The sequence below is a fragment of the Brachyistius frenatus genome, unplaced genomic scaffold, assembly GCF_029030835.1.
Source record: "Brachyistius frenatus isolate BFR_SWC_R1_liver_20210118 unplaced genomic scaffold, ASM2903083v1 Contig_5, whole genome shotgun sequence".
Lineage (NCBI taxonomy): Eukaryota > Metazoa > Chordata > Actinopteri > Embiotocidae > Brachyistius > Brachyistius frenatus.
This window is the reverse complement of record NW_027210604.1, coordinates 4942344-4965000: the sequence shown is the minus strand read 5'-3', so window position 1 is coordinate 4965000 and position 22657 is coordinate 4942344. Positions and strand designations below refer to the sequence as shown.

The following is a 22657-nucleotide window of genomic DNA, read 5'->3' as shown; positions in this document are numbered from 1 at the left end:
GTTCCAAGTCTTTCAAGTGGGAGGTTCGCATTCTGCTCACTCCTGCGGCGAAGTGTCTCGAAAATGTGCCTTTTTTTTTTTTAATAGAGAGCCCCTGTCAACTTATCTCCCAATACACGAGCGTTTTCAGATATTACAGCTGCCTGGCACGTCTAAAGGAAACGTCCTCCCCTTTTCGTCCTGCCCGGGCATTTCCTGCGCTTTCACTCTTTCCCCTTTGCCGCGCTGTAATTATTCGGGACGCTCGGGGGAGAGGAGGCAGTGAGCTCGTCCTCCGAGGCGGCGAAAAGCTTTTGAGCGGGTGATGTAGAATTCAGCTCGGGACGGGACCAAACGGATTTCCGGCACGTCCTGTGCTGATGGTGTTTGTTTACAGTGCCACAGGTATACAAGATGTGCTTTTTTTGTTGTTGTTGTGTTTTTTTTTTTTTTAAATCTTTGAGCTCATTAACTACAAATCATGTGCCGCGCACACGATACTTCTTCTCACCTGCGAGACAGCCACCGGTTTGTGTTCATTTCGGCGCAGCACGGCAAGCCTCCGGGTAGAAGCAGGCCGATCTCTCCACGCGGTGAACATCTTGTCGTCATTGTTAATATCCGTGCGCATAGACGTGCTTCTTTTAAGTTTGGTGCGCGAGAACTTGGATCGGCCCACCCTGACTCCCCCTTCCCGGATAAATGAGACGCAGACTGTTGGGGACAGGTCGCAGGGCAGATCACCCGGCATCGGCGCCCGATAGGGATTTGCCGCATATTCATAATAATATAGAAATGATTTTATTACGACAAAAAAAAACAAAAGAACGTCATGATAGTGGGAATATCTCAACTTGTCGATGCAATGACGTCACAGCGTGCTGGTGTGATGCTACAAAAAGAGTTTCGAGAAAGGGGGGCGACTTTGGTGGTGCGGGAGTTTTGTTTCCAAAATGTCTGCTGCGCAGAAATGACCTGAAACATCATGATATTATTCCAGGATCACATTGCCCGCCTCAGCTTCACTGATAATAAACTTGTAGAAATCCTTCCCGGACGAGTGCTGGCTTTTGTAGCAGCATATTAATACACGTGTTTTTGTTGTTTTTTTGGACTTAAGACGTGCAGCAGTCAAACACGGGTGTAATGTTTAGGTTTTCCCTATCCAGTCTCTTAAATCCTTTTAATTCACCGGCGAAGAAAAGTAGACGCCACACTCGCTGAATAACTCGGAGCGGGTTATTAAGACTCTGCGAGTCGATTTCCAGGTTGCGTTGAGAAGGACTGCGGCTCACGGCTGCCTGAATGGTTGAAAATATACATTTCTACGCGTGCGCTTAACTCGCCGTTGTGCGAAGGGGACGTGGCTTTGCCGTTCATGTCGCCCTGGCTGTGGATTTACCTGCCTATTTATGAGGCTCGAAACGTTGACGGCCGAAGTGCAGACGTGTGGCTCCATCTTGTGGCCGCTCACCGCACGCTGCCGTCAGCGCTGCTGTCCGGAAACCCATCTTCCATTTTGTGATTTCTGGCGAGGCGTTTTCACAGATCCTCGGTTTGCTGTTGGCGTGACCGCGTCGCTCTCTGTGAAGTCAACGGCAGGTGAAGTGTAGCCTTCCGGGCGCTGCGTTCGGGTCTGATGTCTGTTCAGGAAACCGCTGACAGGCTGAACGACATCACATTGAATGTAGTTGTAGTCGCGCTGGCTCACACTATTTTCTTTTCACTAACACAGGCGCTTGTATCTATTTCAACTGAAGCCCCCCTCTTGCTTTATTCCTAACCTTCTTTGTTGCCTTTAAAACCCAAACTGTTATTGTTCATTGATCATTCATTATTTTTTTGATAAAGTAGTTGTTTCGTCATTCGATTCATTTTGTTTATTGTTTGTCATTGTTTTTCAGTTAATTTATGGGCGCTGTATACCCTTCCACACACGACCATGGATTTGTCCTCCATCACCATTGCAACGACAACATCTGTTTATTTTAGTTTGTTTTTATTTGTTTCTTGTTTTGTTTTTGTTTTGACATTCCATCTTGACATTGTGCACATGGACCAAAGACACTGAAGATGATGATGATGAAGCCACAGGGGAGAAAAGATGGTGAGAGATGATGAGCAAAAAAAAAAAATATTCACTTTCCATCAGTGGCCATCTCATTTGTTCAGGATCTTTCTTTCTATGTTGTTTTTTGGGACACTTTATATATAAATATTATATCTATATATATATATATATAGATATATATATATATATGCATTTTGTTTTTCTATGTTGTGATTTCAATATTTAAATATTTTCTGTCACCAACAACTATCCACATAGAAACGAGAGGTTACAGCCCTTCAACCCTTTTGGTACTACAACACCTGGGCAAAATATTTCATAGTTTAATATGTATTTAAAAAAAACAGAAGCAGCAAGGAATCCACGATTTCTTTAGGTCTGACATTTAAATGCAAAATAACCGAGAAAAGAAGCCTTTCCTGTATGTTTTTTTTTTTTAAATACACGATCTGTCTTGACAGATCCGTCTAAACCTCTTTGTTGAATTTAGCTTAAATACATTTCACAGTAGAATAAATCCCAAATAATACACCTTTAATAGCGTTGTGTCAGTCAATAACCGAGTACCTGTATACTGCACATTTTGCATATACGCACGTACTGACAACTTTAAAAGTACTCAAGTCTTAAGAACCTATGCAATATTCTGGTGCTGTTTCAGTGTAACTCGATTAATGTATGTGAATATTTTCTAGAGCTTAACAAGCCTAATATGCAAAAATGTACTACTTTTGGAATATGATATTATTGTAAGAAGCGCGTTCGACGGTGCGCGTTGTCCACAAGTGATTTAACTTTATTGTAAAATGAGTGATCGCCTCCGTGCGAGCGTTACGACATGCGGACGCTCGAACAAGAAGCCAGTATGCACACAGGATTCAGGAAAACTTCCAAGTCTCGGCTCGCTGTAGAAGAGTTTGCCCTCGGAGGATGGAGGATGGAGAGCAGCTGTATTTACTGTCTTGTCATTGGAAATAAATGCAAAACCGACTTTGACGCGCCTCTCTGCTTGGATTTGTTTGTCTATATAAGCCCGGGAGGGAGATGAAAGTGAAACGCAGACAGGTGAAGGATCTTACTCACACACTCTCACACACACACACACACACATGCAGAGGCAGTCGGCCTCCACTGTGACCTAAACAGCTGTCAGCTTGACAAGCACCGTTTCCTGTTTCGCTAACTGAGGAGCCGTGTGATGTTTGCTCAGCACATAGTCTTGCTTTCACCACCGCGCTGCTGACCTCAGTTGTGTGTGTGTGTGTGTGTGTGTGTGTGTGTGTGTGTGTGTGTGTGTGTGTGTGTGTGTGCGCGCGCGTGTGTGCCAGATATGTGAAGTGTATTGACTTTGTGTGAGGAAGTGAGGGAGGTGCCGTTGGTTAAACGGTATGTCTGGGAGTGTCACGTGTGCAGCTGGCTGTTCAAAAGTCACTCGACTGCACCTCAGTATTCAAGAGCAGCGTCCTCGCTCCATCCGCCGCTCGGGTTTTCCTCATTTATCATATAAAATCGCAGAATTAGATCAAATAATGAATAATCAGGTAACATACTAAGGACCGGTTCATGCGGTTTGTCTCAAGATATTACAGATTAAGACAAGCGCGTATTTTTTTTTTTTTTTTTTTTACTTTAACGTGACATTTGCACACCACAAACCTGTCAATCAAACAGACACCCACCACCACCAAAAAAAAAAAAAAAAAATATTTTCCACCACCAGCAAACTAACAAGAAGAAGTGACTTCAGCAAACAACACCGTGATGACTTCCGGAAAAAGGGTCGATAGATCTGACTTCTACTCGATGAGAGAAGTTGAATGGGAGTTTATGGAGCTGAAGCCTTTTTTTTTTTGGAGCCAAACCCCAGAGTCCTCTCGCTGGTATTGCAGATTAAGGCACTTCTTGCAGCGGCTTCATTTCTCAGACCCCGAGGCCACGCTCACTTTTACATACAGTCCGTGATTTAAAGCTCCAGTGCGAGACTTTCGTCTTCCCCTTTAGTCAGCGAGACTAATTACAAAAAAAAATAAAATACTGTCAATCACACTTGCGTCACAGGCTCTGCTGTAAGCCTGCTCCGTACTTCCTGTTGCGGCTGTAAAAACGGTGAATACATTGTTTGGCGCGGAACAACTTCCACAAAATGACTATTTTTTTTTTTTATTTGATTAATCGGGCTGATAACGTTAGGAAAGTTTATTAGAGCTGCACGATTGAATTATTTTACCCCATTCAAGTTAGCATAGGGCTAAAGCCCAAATTTGCCGACCTGGCCGCCAGAGAGGGAACGTCTCACCAGACACCAGATTTAAAAACCGCAAACTTGAAATACAGAGATTTCTACGCTGGCGATAGACTTTATCAGCATTGTGTGAACTTGTTTGGAAAAGCCTTGAATGGTACGGATTTTCATTTAATGTGGAAAAAGTCCTACACTATACCTTTAAATCCAAAATTATTTACCATTGAAAGTGAAATATCTTCATGCTCATTATCGTTGTCACCGTCGATTCGTCTGCCAGTTCTTTTGTCGTTTTAACCGATCGATTGCTTGGTCAGTAAAACAAACAAACAAACAAAAAAAACAACTATAAATAAAAAGGCTTTAAAAGAGCCAAACGGTGACGTCGTCACGTTTTGTGTTGTATGAACCTGCCGTGCCACCGCTGTACCTTTCATTTATTTTAATTTCCTGCACTGGTATTTATATGATCACACGGATTGCGAGTGCGATTCACTGAAAACATGACGGAGGAAGTCGCAGCACAGTAATTGAGATCTTCCTGTCGAAATGGTTTTCTGTTTGCGGCGAGGACTCTGCCAGCACAATTATTATTATTATTATTATTATGTCCACCACCTGCAGGGCTCACTGGATCTCACCCAGCAGCACAATCTGTTCTCTATCCTTTAACACACCGACACACCCTGCTAACAAAGCTGAGCGATAAGAACTTCGACGGGTCCGTTCCGTGTACATGCACGACACGACGGCTGCTGACGAGGTATAATGCCGTAATTAACGCGTTTTGACGACTCGGGGCTTTAAAAAAAATGGTACGTTTAAGTGGGTTCCGTGTACACGAGCTCAACATGTGGTGAACTGTAGTGACATTCTTTCAAAAGAAATCTTCGCTTAATCCTAACCAAAAATACTTTTTGGGCCTCGGGTGTTTTTTTTCCACGGCTAGGCGAGGCAAGACGCGACGGGACGGTATACTGCAGTGGACTGATGGGTGTTGTACGCGCTTTGCAATGACACCTGGTTGAATTTTGGGGGACGATCGGTGTACATCGAGTCTGGACAGACATGGGCGTAAACTGCAACTCGATTCGTTGGTGGAGGAATACTAGTGCGAGGCAGTGATTCTAGTTGACCCTTGTTTTTGTTTTTTTTGTAGTTTCAACAAGAGACGACATCCTTAGAGAGAGGTGTTGGTGGGGGAATATTAGCCAGGTTAACATTTTCCACATTTCCTGCTGCCTCTAGCTTCATATTTATAAAAAAAAAAAAAAAAAAAGGACAAAGTGGCATCGCCATGTAATCCTTAGCAAGAAGGTGAACAATTTCTAAAATATCTTATCTAGCCATCAACATTATTCATGACCTCCCAGTCACATGAAGACACTGCTGCTGCCCTTTAAAATGGACAAACTAGATAATGACACACTGAACTTTTTTTTTCTTTTAAAATCATAGCTTTATTTCTGCAGTCAACAGAACCGTAAGATATAGCTGCCTCAGTATCTGAAAGAATATGAAAAAACTAAAACACTGGTCAATGTGTGACTTGATAAATCAGACAGAGCAGACTCTACAGAAATCATATCGCTGCAAATGGGCTCAAACAATTTCAGTCACCTGAAGTAAAAAACAAAACAAAACAACAACTAAAAGAAGATTGAAGTCTGTACAGCGTCTTCAGGCTTTAACTCTTTTGGCAGTGGATGTAAAAAGTTCCATTGGACTCACTCACATGTTCATCTTTCAGCCAACGGAGCAGACAGAGCTGGGTAACATGTTCAAACCAAAAAACAGCATATTTATCCTGATACTTCGGTCTCAGATTATTGGTGCTCTTGTACAGTAGGTAACAAAAAATATAGACAATTTAAATATTGATGCTGCACCACTAATCAAGTAACCTCCTTTTTTTTTTTTTTTGTCATTCTGCTCTAGTGTTGAACTAATCTCCCAAAAGGTGCTCTCGTTGATATGTAACAGTTCCAGGATTGGAAAGGGAATCAAAACTGGCGGAAGAAGAAGAAGAAGAAAAAGAAAAAAAAAATACATTTGCATGATTTAGTCATGAAATTAAAGCTTTTAAGTAAACTTTTAGCTTTTGCAAATAAAAACTTGACACAGCACAAACATGTTCGGTGCAAGTCAGTAAGATTAAAATAAAAAAAAAAAAAAAGGTTGTAAAAATGAAATTATTTGCATTAAAAAAAGAAAAAGCTTTCAGTCAAAGTGCTATGTACGATACGTCACAACAAAATCAGGGTCAACTCAAAACAAAAGAAAAACATTCTTGGCCTCAACCATACATACACACACACACACACACAAAAAAAAAAAAAAGCTCAATTGTATCCTTTAAATCCACCTTGTTCAAACTGTTTGTGGTGGGTATAAAGGGCTGGTAGGTTTAAAAGAAAGTAGAGAACTTAAATGGGCCGATAACTCCATACCAAAGACAAACATTCAGATTTCATTTCAGGCTCAGTGATTCCTCGCGGCGACTCCTCAGCTGTAAAAACAGAAGTAACAGTAAAAGTTAACCCGTACGCTGGTCTTCACACACCTCTGGTATCCGTGTGGGTTATGGACAAGTGCACAAAAGGGACCAAAACTACCACTAAATTTGAACTCCTTTTCTTTCTTTTTTTTCCTTAAATAACTAATCTCAATGTTTTCGCAAGAGCTTCGTAACATTTCCACTGCGCTCGTGAATGCGAGGTGGACGGTGCGAACGATCGTCCCGCTAGTTGACGGCGGGGTGCAGCGACGGGCACGGGGAGACGTCCTTCTGCTGGGAATCGAACAAACCCTCGATGCCGCTCCCCTCCGCCCCCGGTGTCGTCTCCTCGTTATACAGACGCACGATACCGTCGTAATACTCGTCCGAGTCCCCCTGCTCTCTGCCGCCGTTGCAGCCGCCGCCGCCGCCGCCGCGCCCCTCCCGGCCAGCCCGAGGCGCTGCGCGGGGCTCCCGACCCGCTGCTCCTCCTCCTCCTTCTCCTCCTCCTTGATCTGGGTGCTGTCGAAGATGTAGACGGCGTTGGCCGGCGGGGAGAACTCCAGGCTGTGGAGGTACTTGTCCACCATCTCTTTGCAGTGGATGAACTCGACACTGTCGACCTGGGGGTGGGGGGTGGGGGGGGAAAGCAAGACCGACCTTAGATCATCATCATCATCCGTTTTTACTTCCGGCAGAGTGACACAAAACGGACGAAGACGAGCGCACTTTTCAACTTCCTACTGGCTCGGAAGTTTTCATTTAAAAAGACATCTTTTGGCCACAAACGGGATAAAACGGGCTCTACTTTCTTGACAAGTGCAGGTTTGTGCAGCAGCATTTAAAGATTCACTCCTTAGCGTCAAAGCTCGCTCTCCTCTTCACTTGCGTTGTGATCTCAACGGTGTTGGACCGGTAGAAGACGCCGCTTTAACCAAAGATGTGCGTCTGTTGTTTGGCAGGAAAGCTCAATTGTTGTTCACCTGAATGTGCCGACACGTGCCTTTAATGTCTTCATCCAAAGCCCGCTCCAGTATGAAGAGAAAACCGTTTAAACAAAAGGGGCAAGTTTGTATCAGGAAGCAAGACTTTAAATAAGAACCCTATATTATCCAATATTTGATTATAGTTTGAATGACTTCAGTATATATTTTTTTTAAAGAAATATATATCTATATATATATGCTGGTTCTAATGTATCGGCACTAAGCTAAAATCGCTGTTGGTTACTCCATTGGTGTTCGAGCACGCTGGCATCCCTCAAACACCAACTAGAGTTAGAAAAAAGGCTTCTCTCAGGCCTGTGCCTTTCTCTTACTTGTGCTTTCGTCAACAGTTCGGTGAAGATGGAGAACCAGTCGGGGGTGAGCGCCTCCAGCGCCAAAGTGATGATGGCCAAGGCCAACGTGGAGCCTTTGAACTGCCAGAGCTGGTGGCAGGCCATACAGTGCTGCACCTGCCTGGTCCACAACGCCACCTGGAAGCCCGGAGGCCTCTTCTGAGGCCCCGGCCCGGCGGGGCGCACCCCGGGGTCCGTCGCCGAGTCCCAGCCGACGCCGACGCCGACGGACGGAATGAGGTGGGGGTGGGCGGAGACGAGCAGGGCGTGGAACTGGGACGGAGAAGAACGAAACGTTAGCGTAATGATGTCATTGTCGTCTCACTGTCTGTCCGTCCGTCCGTTCGTCGCTCACTCCTTACCTCCTTTTGCTTTAGACCTCAAAATGCACCAGTGCATTTAGCCATACGTGTCTGACAAAAGGTCGACGCTCCATTCCTCCCTTTGACCCCCCCCCAACGTCACTCTCGTCCAACCTGGACACCGTCAATCAGTCTGTGACCTTCTACTCATATCAAGTGTTCGTTGCCACATTAAAAGTTACCGCGGAGCTCCGAAGCTGAAGCTCTGTGCAGGTTTTTATTAACGACGCGCCCCCTTTGCCCGAGTACTCATGTTAAGCTTGTTTGTATTGTATCGTACGTGCAGTGCTTTTCTGTGTTCCCGTTCGTGGGCAGAAACTAATCAAACCCAACCTGAGAGGGGGCTCAAAGTAAAAAAAAAAAAAAAAGATACTTTGCACTTTAGTTCAAAAATGTCTTTTTACTTTTGCCACACAACGTAAACATTCGTTAGCTAGCTTCAATGAAACCAGTGGGTACACGCATAATGTTATCCTTTGGTTTAATTGAACGCTACTTCCAATGTTTTAGTTAAATGTCCATTTCATTCACCCCTCCCCCACCACCCCATCATGTTGTGTTTCGTTCATCTGCTTTAGTTTGTCTCTCAATCTGTAGCAAAAAGAAGCCATTGGTTTTAAAGAAAGTGGGATTTTACTGGGAGGTAGATTCAGCAACGTGGTGCACAAAAGTCAAACGTAATTCCAGTTGTGTTTTTGAAACTTTCTAAAAAAAATTTTTTTTTTAAAAATCCCTCCTTCCTCCTTTTCCTCGAGTTCTCCGTCGACGCTTCATTGCGGAAACGTAGAGATTTCGGGGGGTAATGTAGCAAACAAAGATCAATGTGCGTTTAGATTTGACATTCCTAAATCGGTGTGAAACGTCTTCAGCATCACACGGCTGATTCTACCTTTCAGAGTTTCACTTGGACGTTGAGGAACATCGAGAGGTCTTGAAAAGGAATCCCTGTAAATCCTCCGATTTATTTATATCCAAGTGTCATGGTGGAGAGTCTGTGACAAATTATCGATAGATTTTTATTGATTGCCGTTTTGTAGACGATGAAGAGTAACACTGTATTTAGGAAAGGGTATGCAAAGTCATTTCTTCAGGGCAGGGGGGGAGGGGATGTAATTGTGAGCTCCTTAAAGTATAGTCAAAGTATTTATTTGAATAGTATAAAAAAGAGAAAATGTCTTTATTTTATTATAGTTTTTATTATTACATTATGTCTTTTTATTTTGAAAGTCTTGGATTTTGTAATACCTAAAGTAACAATAATAGATTCACGATAATAACTCTGCTCTCGGTAAACCTGTGACACAAATATCAGTCGGATCCTCAAACTGTAACAGGGAGGGAAAGAAAGTGCCAATTTTAGTTCTGCAGAGGACTCTGGAGCGGCCCAGTTCAGTCCGAATGTGCCGAGCTGCTTTCTGGTGACGGTCTACGGTTTTTGGCTTTAAGATAAAGCATCAGTCCGCCCGCTGATCTCGGCATCACAGACAAATCTGACGCTGTTTTTTTTTTTTTTTTTTATCTGTAAAGGGAATGTAGGCGGTCCTGAGATGAGAACGCACGACAAGACTTCACAAATCAGCTGATCGATAAGTTTAAAAAAAAAAAAAAAAAAAAAATCAGTCAGGTGGGTTTTATAGGAGGGAGTGCGTCGGGAATTATCACTGAGGAAGCCATCTCGGTGGAAGAATCTTTGAACGGTATGGCTCAAATACAATGCGTTTACTGTTTATCAAGAAAATGATGGGCTGTATTCATAAAGCATCCACCTGCTGGCCTAAAAGATGTTTCGTTTCTTCATCGAAGATTTGATATTTGATCTTAAAGTTGAGGGTGTACGATTTAGGGGGATCTACTGGCAGAAATGGAATATAATCTTCAGTATTATGTTGTTGTTGTTGTTTTTTTTGCGTATAATCACCTATAACTGAGGATTCTTGTGGTTTTGTTACCTTGGAAGGAGCCAACTAACCGCCATGTTTCTACAAGATTCTCTCGTACAGTTGGAACGAGTGTCGTTTAGTTCTTTGCAATTTGCAGCCTCACCGGTAGATGCCACTAAATTCCACACACTGCTCCTTTATCTTCACGTAAATGAGAAGCTCCGGCAGCGTGATCGCAGTATCATGACGATCGCGTCGCAACTTTTGTACCGTTTTGCTAAAACGGTTGTCCTAATTAATTTACTCCATCAGCGTCTGCTTACACTGCTGCCGAGTCAGATTAGTTGCTGCTCTTTTAAAATCAACGCATCCTGACTTCTCATTAAAAGCTTTATGAATACAGCCCTGGGCCCAAGTGCATGATGGGACCTAAATGATGTGTGTGTGTGTGTGTTTTTTGACACTTCAATCAGTGGTTACCGCCTCGGGCAACGACTCGTGAGGGTTTAACAAATCACACTGCTGTGTACAGATCCAGGCTGTAAACTGAACAACACAGCATGGGGCTTTTGAACACTGACAACAATACGTGGACATTAGGAGACGGTTTCAACAACCCACACAGCATGTTGTCGACACACTAACCACCCAAAATGTCCTTCTGGTTTCTTGAGATTCGATAACTAAAATGATCTTAAACAGTACTTTCAGACTCCCCCTCTGGTGGCAGCGGGGGTTGTGTTTCCGCAGCGAGGCTGCAGGTCGGAGTTAGTCAGAAGTGCCTTGGCCTGATATGCAACACGCATGTTATTTTGCTGGCAGCTTGCAACTGCAGTCTTGCGTGGTTAGGGGAATCTCATACAGCTTTTACTTGTCGATTTTTGTTCATATATTCGCACTATTTGGGGAGCTGGCCTGGGTTATAACTTGGGTTTGTCCACTGAGAATTTTAATTGTGACAATAAAGTTGTTGTTTTTTTTTTTTTTTTAAATGTTCACAGTTTAGACAAAGTTGATTTCTTACATCTGTTGATTAGGACTTTGAAAATAATTCAGTAAAGTAGGTCTGCAGTGAATCGCTATTATCTATATTTATAAATCTAGCAAATATTTTCAAGTCACATTTTTTCTATAAAATGCAAGAAAATTGTGATAAATTAGGTTTACGGTTGAGTAGAACAAAGGAACGCATCAAATTTTGCATTTGAGAAGCTGAACCCAGCAAATATTTGACAGTGTATCGATAATTTGACTATCAAAACAGTTGAAGACTCGTTTTCTGATGATCGGCTAAATGATGCAGCGTTAGAATGAAGTATAAAAAGACCACGATTCATGATGTATTGGAGAACTAAACGCAAATCTCGCATCCTCCAAATTCTGGCTTCTTTATTTGATGTATTTGCTTTAGTGAGAGGCAGAATTTTATTTCTGGTTCTTGGCTGCACTGATTATTCAAGAAGGGAAGGGCACACTTCAACCTGAACTGAATGGAGTTTGTTATAATAATTATGGGCACATCGAGTAAAATCAAATACATGCACAATCTCTATAAAAAGGACCAATTCTTTCCTGGTGAAGGGGAGGAGGGAGGGGGGGGGGGTTGTAAACACCATCTTGAAGCGAACTTGACGCAAGCATGATGGTTCGATGTGTGCTTTTTGTACTGCTTGTGTTTTTATGCAAGACCAGGACCTGAATTCACAAAGCATTTCAAAGTCCAGCCAGCTCGCGGTGAGATGCTCCGATAGTTCAGGTCCAGTTAAGAAAGAAAGAAAGAAAGAACAAAAAAACCTACAGTGTTCTGTTTGCCTGTTTATCTGCTGAATTCCAACTTACTATGTGAATGAAGTCGACCGGTGTTGCGGTGTACAAGTCCCAGTGCAGCTTGTCGAGAATGATCCTCTCCATGCGAAGAATCTCTGCTGTTGAAAAGTTGCATCCGCTCTGCACAACCAGGTCTTTAACAGAACCTATTACCTGTTAAAACAGACGTCAACAAAAAGGGAAGCAAATAAACATATTGTTTTGAAAATGCAGTGGAGTGGATGTTTTTTTTGTTTTTTTTTTTAAACTCTCGTTTTGTTTATCTGATGTTACTCTGTTTTGTATCCTTTAGGATCACCTTACCTCATCTTCCTCATTGATTTTGGCAGCCAGGACCAGTGAGGTAAAAGCAATGCATTTCAGGTATTTTGGTTGAGCCTGGAAACAAAACAAAAAGAAAAAAGAGCCTTTTGTTTGTCTTAAGAACCAGACAGATCTGTGAAACAACTCTTTCTTCAGACACAGTGAAGGAATGGAAGCTGTGCTGCATGTTGTGAACTGGTACCTGTGAAAATTGGGCGGAGCACGTTTAATTTTAAGCTGCGGGTGCCGTCAAACTGAAATTTTAACATGCAGTCAAATTTGCCAGTAATTGAACTCAGCACTCTACCTTCACAGTGGACAGCAGTCGATTGAGGACACAAACTCCCAGTGCGAAGGTCTCTGGACAGAACTGAAAATGCCTGTTCATGTCCCTGAGCCAAACGATCATTTCTTGGTGTTGGGATGGAGCGATGTCGGCACCCTGAGTGGTTAACGGAGACAGCCATCGGTTAATAAACGACACGCGTGTGAGGAACTGAGTTTTACATTAGTGAAATAGAACTGAACAACACGCCAACTCGAGCCTCTCGGAACCCAAACTTGGTTCTAGATTCTGCTTTGAATGTTTTTGAGACTAGAACGTTTTGGATACACATTGCTGAAAAAGGATGAATTCATTCGGCGAGGGAAGTCTGGTAAACAGTGGAATAAGTCATGCTAATAATGACTTTCTTTTACACGTTCTAAAACTTTTAAACATCAGTATTATTAAATTAATGGATGGATCGCACTGCAGTACATGGTTCAACAATAATTGTTTTATGTATATTGTTCAGTTGTTTACTCACTGATTTTAAATATTCATGTTACTCTCTAAAAAAGGACCATACAAAAACAGCCTGCCTCATCATCATCATCATCACACCAGCTGAATCATTTTCCTCAAGATGATGACGTTTCCCACAAATCTTTTTGGTTCCTGTGACATAAAGAAAAGGTTTTCTTCTCATTTTACTGAAAGGATCAAGACTGATATTTATTCTGGCTTTATTCCCCTTTTCGTCACCATAAAAAAAAAAACAAATAAAAAAAAAAAGCTCACAAAGTGTCCCGTTTTAGCTGCCCAGAAAATGCTCGACCAACTCTGATGTTTATTCGGAGTCTGTGAACCTTTCAGCATCGTCACACCAGCTGGAAATGCAAAAAAAATGATTCCATGTATTTACACACTGACTCACCTGAATGCATCCATTCTTGAAGAAAGGCACCTTCCAGAGGCGAGCCTCTCGGACCAGAGCGACCTCTAGCAGGCCGACCAGCCGACGGCTTGCCGCAGGTCCTGGGTTCTTCATCGCCACAACAGCACAAGCCAGGCTGCATCCAGGGCACGCACACACACCTGATGGAGGAGATGGAGGAGGATGCCACAGACAAGAGATTACAATGGGATCAGGTTTTTCATACACAAAACAAAGCGTCCCTTAAAAGTGCTCCAATTTCCTATTCAAAAGGTTCACTTGATCATTGCATCAGATCAAACAACAATATAACATGTATTCAGTCTCATTGTGTTTCACCTTCATTTTTAATACGAAATGTTTAATGAGGATGCATGGGATATAAGAGAGGGCTTGTTTTTAAAAACGAGAAAAGTTTTAAGACTCAAACATTTGTTGGATGAGCAGCTCTTTTGATATTTAATCCCGGTGCCTCTCTCCACAATTAGTCCATTTGGGGAAGGCAGTTCGTTTATGTGGTAAACGTTTGAGCAGCTCTCTGCTGAACGAGTCAAGTACGCAGTAGGAAATGGGTTCAGTTTGCTGAACAACAACGCCATTTTCAGACTTTGCAGGCAGACAGCGCGGGAGAGAGAAACCAGTCGATGCGAACTTTAAATCCATGCTGTGGTACTTTGGGTTGATCTGCAGCACCAACAGGATCCAGGCGGGATAATGGGCTGCAGCTGCTGCAGCCTCTTGCACAGTTGCTGCCGCTGCAGACCAACAACAACAAACACACACAAAAAAAACATTTCGTGTTGTTCTTTCTTTGTGCTCAAGCAGTCTTACCTCTTCAATTTCAAAAGCACAGAATCTCATCGACGGCAGGTGCATTTATACGGTTTTGAAATTAGTCCATATCCACCGAAAGCAACCGACAAACAAACAAACAAGCAGGCTGCTGTTTGTGAAAACAATCTCGGAACAAGACGCGTTTCGCAGGGAATGAACGGAGAGCAGATAGAAAAAACAGCTGGTAAAATAAAAGGTAAAAAAAAAAAAAAAAAAAAAAAAAAAATACCCACACACACACCAAGCACTTTAGAAAACTGGAGACTGTGGCAGAAAATAAGCGCAAAACGAGGCAGGAAGCAAAAAAAAAAAAAAATCCGTGAGGATTGAGGGCAGGCTGTGTTTTGAACCTTCCTGGCTCCGCCCCGCCGTGACGTCACCCCGTCTAATAAACAGATATGTGTTAGTGGGTCAGACATACGGGACCCGTCACACAAAATGGTCGAGCTTCCACTGGAAATGGAAGATTTCTGTTTTGTGTCCCCAGAAGGAGTTTATTTAGGTGCTGGTATATAATTGAGTTTTCCTCTTTATGTAAATGAATCCTGCAGAGATATTTCCAAATACAATTTTTTATTTGGAGGAGAACTTCCTCTCATACACCGTGTTTGAGAGCTGGTTCACTGAAGACTGTGAGTAAAATCCAGTTTAGTTCATGGAGTGGAATAAGAGGTCTGCCACAAACTACCTGACGCAGCAAATCTGGGGCCAGGTTCAGGTTTTTATCCCTGCTAAAAAAAAAAAATTTAAAAAAAAAGCCTAGTCCTGGCTATAGGCTATGACGTGTTCACAATGGAAACTGGTTACAATACAAATTATATCTGGAGGGTGGTCCGCAGGGACCAGTTTTGCTCCAGGGGTCCTGTTAATCTGGCCCTTCAGGTCACATTTTACCCTAATAAAAGGTGAGTGTGACCATGTAGAGCAAGTGTTATGTCAGGCATGGCAGCATGTTAGTGACACCTTCTTTTTTTTTGTTGTGCATTTAATCTGCTTGTTCCCTGTTTTCCTCCCTCCACCCAGCAGGGGTCCCCAGCCTTTCTCTATGTCCAGTCTCCCGCCTGCCACGCCCACCTCACCTGCTCCCATTTCCCCCTAATCTGCCCCACCTGCAGCCACTCTGCAGTCAACCCCCTCAGTGTATCTACTCCCAGTCTCATTGATGATTGGTGATTGATACAATTATGTCGCTCTGAGCTTTGCACCCCTGTTTGATCTCTGGACTCCACTTTTCCCTCTTGCAACTTATTCATTTCATTATCAATTAAGCTACTGACTATTCTCCCTATTAATTAATTATTTGTTTACTACGGAGCCCTGGAGTGGCCATAGAGAGAAAAATGTTTTTTTTTTTTTTTTATTTTTAATTTTTTTTATCGTGCACAGTAAATACTAAATCGAGGCCACGAAATAGTGCAAATGATTATTGTTAGTAAAAGGCCATTAACATGATATTGAGAGCTTGTTGATTATATTGTTGGCAATATGCTAACTTTGAGGATGCTATCGACTTTATAGATGGTCAACGGACACTTGAAGCAGGTGCAGTGCACTTTTTTTTTTTTTAGAAGGGAAAGGCTCTCTCTGTATATAAACTTATCTCATGCGCACAAATGAAATAAAACGTGCGCATGAAACACTATCTCACGGCCACGATTTAGTATCTCGTGCCCACAATTTACTTTTTCTTCTCTCTCAATGGCCACTCCAGGGCTCCGAAGTTTACTCTATAAAATGTAAAAAAATTAAAAAAAAAAAAAGGCCCATTATGACATTTTCCGATATTTAGTTTAGTTCGACCAACAGTTCAGCGATTCAGACTGATATCACAGATGACAAGGAAAACCATAAAAATAATCCCATTTGAGAAGTTGGCACCAGTGAATTGTTGCAGTTTTTACTTTACAAAATTGCCCAATTGATTCATCACTAATGAAATTGTTGACGATTAACTCTCCGCTGATCAATTCACTTACTAGTAGTAATGTTACAGTTCTACCCAAAAGACTTCAAGATTCAGCTGGTTGGATGCACTTGAACCACCAACAGGTATGTTTAATGCAAATGCTGTAATCACTGTTGATGAGAAAATCACAATCTGCTGTATTCAATGCATTCATCACTATTTATGTCTGTCAGTGTGCTCGTCATTGGATAACACGTAGGTGGCGTTAATGCAAACTCCTTTAAAGCATGAAGGAATTATTAGTTTTTAAAAAGTTTTATGCATGAAGGTGTTCTCCATTTTAATGATAAACTAGGAACTGATGGTGGTATCGCAACCATGCCAAGCAAGTAAGTAATGGTTAAATTAATAACCTATTTATTTTTGATAATCACTGTTGAGTCCATCTTAATAGTTACACTGAAGACGGTGGGAGATGGTTTGTGATGGTAGAGAGTTGTTTTTTTCCTGTATTCTGAAGTTTTGACCTGCAGATGTCTGATGCTGCTTTCAGAAGCTGCACTCCAACTTTTTCACTGAATACTCATTTCAGTGGCTTTCTGTATTTGGCCTGACTGACTTCACCCATCAGGAACATTACACTTGTTGGGGCTTTAGCTGTATGTGTATAATATTGGGAGACTCTGTCTGTCACAAATCCACCAAAATAGATAAAAAATATGGTGTCAACCGAGCCTGAATTTTCTGAAATTTCTGAAATCTTAATGTCCAAATCAATTGCACAAACTGAGTGTGGCCCATTTGATTTTACTATAAATTAAATACACTACTGAGACTGAAATGTTATACGACATATGCAGATTTAAAGTATAAAGTGATATATTTAGGCTTTTTTTTTTTTTTAAGCTAGAGGTTTAATCTTATAGTCTTTTTTTTATTTAAAATCCTGTGTGCTGCCAGAAAAATGAGGAATGTATCACTGTCCAATTACTCATGACCTGGGCTATTTCTGTAAGAGATTAGCAGGGTGCTATAATAACACTGGATATTTGCTCTAATTAGCTAGCTTATTACTGCTGAAATGTATTATTTATGTCGATTACAGACCATTAAGCAGTGCCAGAGACCTGTCAGAGCTGTTGTTGGAACAGATTGAACAGCTTGGTGTGTAGCCTGCAGACTGTGCAGCAGTCGATATTTCAAAGATTGTTTAATTTCTGATTGACACTTAGAAAATCAAACGGCACACACCGTGACGGAAGGAGAGAACCGTATTCACAGTTTCCTGACTTGGTTCCTGTCGGGAAACTTCAGAAACGACTTTCAGAAGCACTGGACCTTCTGTGTTTGTACACAGTCAAGAAACTTGAAATAAGATCAGTCAACAAACGTCAGCCACAAGCAGAAACAGTTTGTTCTCCACTCACAGTCAGCTGGCAGATACAAAAAAAACAACTAAGTCAAACCAGCGTGTGTGAGCCGAGGTCATGACAGGAATGCTGATAAGAAACAACGGTAGCAGCACGCTGCATATCTGCATGTTGACAGAGTGTAACAACAGTGGGAACACAGTGGTTATGCACTGCATTGAGTCGGGCTGTGTTTGACATTTTGTTTGTTCTTTGGGCCGTGAGTGCTCGAGACGATGTCATTTAATATATCTAGAGGTTATTCACTCACAGTATATTCTGGGGCCTGAACCCAATCCTATCCGTCCTTCTCCTTCTTTATCTTCTTGTCTCAGTGTGATACTGTGGTTCCCCCCCCCCCTCCTCCTCCCTGTCATCCATCTCCATTCGCTGCAATCTGAACTGTACCAGTCAGAATGTAATGCTTGCTCACTGCTTCTGCTGATGGGACATTTGACATGTTTTCATAGTCTGTGTGTGTGTGTGTGTGTGTTTACATTCCACCACACTTCAGCCACATGGGAATATAACTGGACAACTGTTGCTATTTAGATGTTTGGGTGTAAAGCTTTTCCCTGTTGGTCCACGGTAGCAGCATGAAAGTCTGCATCACTGCTTAGGGTGTTGTTAGTGTTATAGATTAAGAGAAATCTCATGGTGTTTATACTCCTAATTCCTAAAGGAGCCTGGAAGTTGTCCAGTCCCTGAAGAACACCTATTTAAAAAAATAAAAAAAAAAAAAAAACACTCTGCAAAGCTGTTAACAGTGATGAACATCTTAGGACCACGATGGAAATGAGCGTTCTCACTTTAACACATCTGGAGTGGTGTGTTTTTGAAGATCCGAAATAATTAGGTGACAGATTTAACCAATCAGCAAGTTTTATAACTAGGATAACAAAATATATGTTTGTTTAATTTATAATTCTAACTTCCTCTATTTGAAGGCTTTGAGATGAAGCTGAAAGCACAGGTGAAATGATGAGTTAAAGAATAGGTTGAAGACACTACACTCTGGTTTTCAAAAGTTAAAAATCACTTTAATATTTCCTTATACCACAGCCAAGTTCATCTCAGGTTTTAGGATTTTGTACTCAAAAGACTCCGACTGTTGAAACTTCATCTTAGCTTAACTTCAGATAGCATTTTTGCATGAAAAGAGGACTGTAGAAGATAGACTTAAAAAAGTGTAAACCTGGTCCTTGTGTCTATAGCAGAGATGCCCAAATTCTTTCCTATGAAGGGCAGAAAAATTCACTAGAAATTACATCTCATTCAAATGTAATATCTTCCAGAAAATCTAAATTCAAAATCTAAGATAACATTTCTAAATAATTAGAACACTACTCTTTAATCTGCATAATAGTAATTTTATTATTTTGCAGAAAGTATTGTCAAAAACTGTCATCTTGCCAATTCTTTTGAAAATGTTCCCTTGTCAGTGTGCTACTCCTTTAGGAGCAAGAGAGACCAAAGCATAGATCCAATGTAAATTAATAGGAAAACTTAACACCACTGTGCTGTACATTGCTATAAAACTCATAATGTACTTTTTGGCTGCACATCATTTACAGTTCGTCATCATGGTTAGGATTCAGAATAAGGTGTATAAGCACGAGCTTGTCAAAGGTCCTGTTGGGCCACAGAAAAATGGTGCGGTCCAAACTTGGCCATGGGTACAGTTTAATATGATAGCAAAATTTGGGAAAATGTAAACAGTTCAAATTTCAGAAAAATGTAATTTACCATTTTATATCATTATCATTGTATGAGAGAAGCCAAAATTATTTTTTTTAATGCAAGATGTGGAATCAACAAGGTTTGCGTAAAAGTATGACGATATATCATCAAATATCAAATCACTGAATTCCTTTTCTAATGATCCACTTATAACCTGATAAAATGAATTCAAAAAAATGTTTTGCTAATTGATCCTATTGGGATTTATCAAGAAATACTTTTTCTTTTGTTGAGACAAAATCTGACTTTTTACATTAAACAACTAAATCATTGATTAACTGAATAAATAAAATGAATAAAATTACTTAAGCATTTATCAGTTTTGAGATATTGTCATTGGAAGCAATTTTCCATGGAGAAACCATGCTGCAATGATATTTTCTTATGAAATACTCATAAGAGATTCTGTCAGAAAATCTACACGGGTCCTTTAAATGATGGAACACCAAACATCAGTTTTCCCCAAAGGAAAACATACGTTGTCACGTATGCAGCAGTCCTACAGTGTCTTCGTAAGGGAGCCGAGGGACTGCTTGTACAAGAGATGAAAACACTTACAGAGCCTCGGGGGGGGGGGGGGGTGCGCTGGCTTCGACTTCTTGGATCCTGAGTGTGAAACACAGAAGCAGACTTTACATGTTTAACTTGATGTCTCAGTGATGGTTTGAGCGCCGTCTGCTCTGATCAGTTGAAGAAGAATTTACAATGTGCCTGCTGACCCCCTGTGTCTCCCCCCCCTCCGCCCCCGTAGCCAAAGAATGCTCCGCACCACACTGTAAATCGATGTCAACCCAGAACCAACTTTGTCCTGTCAGGGAAGCTTCGTGCACTTGGCTGAGCACATTATGCTGCTAAAGTCACATCTGATCTCTGACTTTGATCACGGCCAAACTGAGATGGTTTTTCTTTTTATCTCTTGAGGCCCCATCTCGAGCATTGTCGCCTCTGCATTGCAGTCCACGGAGGGCTGCTGAGATTTTCAGGAATTCACTGTTTGCACATCACACAACATGGTACAGATCCCTGTAGACAACCACTGAGAACATGAACACATTCATCACGTGTTCTTAGAGCACATCCTACAGAACTTCTTTTATATAGCCAGTCAGCTAAATGTATATTTTGAAACAATTTTGTATTTTTAGCCTTGCTTGCAGGCTTCAACACTTCAGAGTGTTCAGATTGAAATGTCTTAAAAACTACTGAATAGATTGCCATGATGTTTTTTTTTTCCCCTCTACTGTTTATGCCCTCCAAAGGCAGATTTGTACAAACTTGGGAGAACTTCTGACATTTTAATGCCACCATAGGGTTCACATTTCTTTACCTTTTTAAATAAAATGTCTCAATTCAGACGGTAATGCCCAATAACTTTAGTGAGCACTTAACTTTACCTTAGCTGTCAAGTAGTTTGGTTTATGACCAAATATCTGATGACATTACCAGCTCAAGGTGACATCAAACTCGCCAAATGGAGAGGAGACAAAACTAGCAAATCCTCACATTTTGAAGCTTGCTTCAACATGCTAGAGAAATGTTAATCTATGCTACCAAATTTAACCAAGAAGTTCTGTCATTTGATCAGAAAATCTCCAAATGAGCACTCTCTTAACAGTTTTCACCCCTGACAATGAAAGACGTGATCGAATACATCAAAACAAGGGTGTTAAATTAAATCTTGTCAAGTCTTTAAAGGGGAAAGTTGGAGCCCAAGACCTTTCAACCTTGTTCAGTTTATGTCTACATACATTTGAAAAGGAATCCTGCAGCTTCACAGTCAGATTTGAAATATTTGACCTTCCTGCTCAGCTGTAAACAGTTACTATACGCATCAGTAAAACCATTTAAGCAGATGACAAGACGTTTCCTGTAAAACGGACCTGACTGTGTGTTAAAGCTTATCCATCGACCCCTCATAGTGCAGATACAAGAGGAGTAACTGGAAGTTTGCCATCAAAATGCTGTTGGAACAACTGGAGGCAGTCAGGCTCACTTCCTGCCAGCTGACATAAAAACTACCATCTAAATCTTTAAAGATTGTTGCATTTACGGGCTACCACTGGAGGGAGACAGAGGCCGGATTATAGATGTTAAGAAATCTGACCATTCAGCAGCTCTCTTTAACCCCAGTCATGTTTTCTTTCTTCTTCATGTTCGTCATCATCCCTGTGATATAAAGATGAAATGTTGAACAGCACACCCATTCCCTGCTCATTTAAAAAAAAAGAATATATTCCTCTTTTTTTTTTTTTTTCTTCTTTTCCTTTGTTCCTCCTCCAAAGCACCCTACTTTGGTCGGCTCTCAGATGTCGGATTTCACCCCTGCTTGCGTTGAAAGGCTTCAGAGCGTAATTTCCAGAGGGAGAGACTTCACATCGTTAGAGAAGAAAGCGCGCAGTGAAGAGGAGGGTGCAGGGAGAGCAGCCCAGAGCTTGACCATCATCACCAAGTCGATATGAATTATATATATATATATATATATATAACAAAAAAAAAAAACATGGTGTCCCGTCCCTCCCATGCCTTCATGCCATTATTAAAGGTTGTACGCTGAAGGTGGAAAACATTGAGATAATAACATTGAGGCAAGCTCAATCAATTTCATGGTCTGTTTAATGGAGAGGTGGCAGGTTGTCCTATTACTTTGTACAGTCAGAGTGTGTCTGATGTGGCATAATGGATAGAGATTAAAACAGTGGAGGGTTACATCACCAGTCCATGTCTTATTAAATCCAAGTACTTAAAGTAAAATCTCATAAAATAGGCAAATCCTTAGAGGGGATTTCTGTTCCTCTTTTGATGTTGATTAATTCTGTTGCTTCTCAAAGGAAAACCAAATCAAAGAACAAAAACTAGGAGGCGATCAGGAGAAAGGGAGACACATTTTTCCATCTATGCAAGAATACAGTACAGTACAAGTAAACTCATTCAAGCATCTTCAGTGGTACATTTCTTTTGTAAAAATGTGATGCACTTTGGAGAGTTGTTCGCTCAGTGGCCATGGAACCAAACATTTGTACTCCCTATAAAAGAAGGGTTACAGTTTATACTTTTCACAGATATACACAA

At 41.5% G+C, this 22657-nt stretch overlaps 2 protein-coding genes across 4 annotated transcripts in view; one reads left to right on the top strand and one right to left on the bottom strand.

Moving 5' to 3' along the window:
* Nucleotides 1-8979, top strand: part of septin8a (septin 8a) — a 251550-nt gene extending 242571 nt beyond the window's left edge. For 2 of the 3 annotated variants that reach the window (XM_069718409.1, XM_069718426.1), the window contains one exon: nucleotides 8126-8979. In XM_069718409.1, the coding sequence (XP_069574510.1) occupies nucleotides 8126-8291 (166 nt within the window). In that variant the 3' untranslated portion in view covers nucleotides 8292-8979. Of the gene's footprint in view, nucleotides 1-1883; nucleotides 3047-8125 lie in introns of those variants that run through there. The other variant, XM_069718417.1, reaches the window with a different exon arrangement.
* A 2971-nt stretch (nucleotides 8980-11950) lies between these two features.
* Nucleotides 11951-13850, bottom strand: ccni2 (cyclin I family, member 2). The gene is made up of 4 exons (XM_069718608.1): nucleotides 13700-13850; nucleotides 12808-12942; nucleotides 12501-12575; nucleotides 11951-12350 (listed from the first exon to the last, which is right to left on the bottom strand). Exons 1-4 carry the CDS (start codon nucleotides 13811-13813, stop codon nucleotides 12165-12167), a joined length of 510 nt encoding a protein of 169 aa, XP_069574709.1. The 5' UTR covers nucleotides 13814-13850; the 3' UTR covers nucleotides 11951-12164.
* Between the last annotated feature and the right edge of the window lie 8807 nt (nucleotides 13851-22657).

Excerpts from the sequence above, each read along its gene's own strand:
- ccni2 (XM_069718608.1), bottom strand. The coding sequence starts at position 13,813 with ATGAAGAACCCAGGACCTGCGGCAAGCCGTCGGCTGGTCGGCCTGCTA. Across the intron at positions 12,943-13,699 it reads TCAAGAATGGATGCATTCAG|GGTGCCGACATCGCTCCATC; the intron begins GTGAGTCAGTGT and ends TTAACCACTCAG. Across the intron at positions 12,576-12,807 it reads GACTGCTGTCCACTGTGAAG|GCTCAACCAAAATACCTGAA; the intron begins GTAGAGTGCTGA and ends TTTTGTTTCCAG.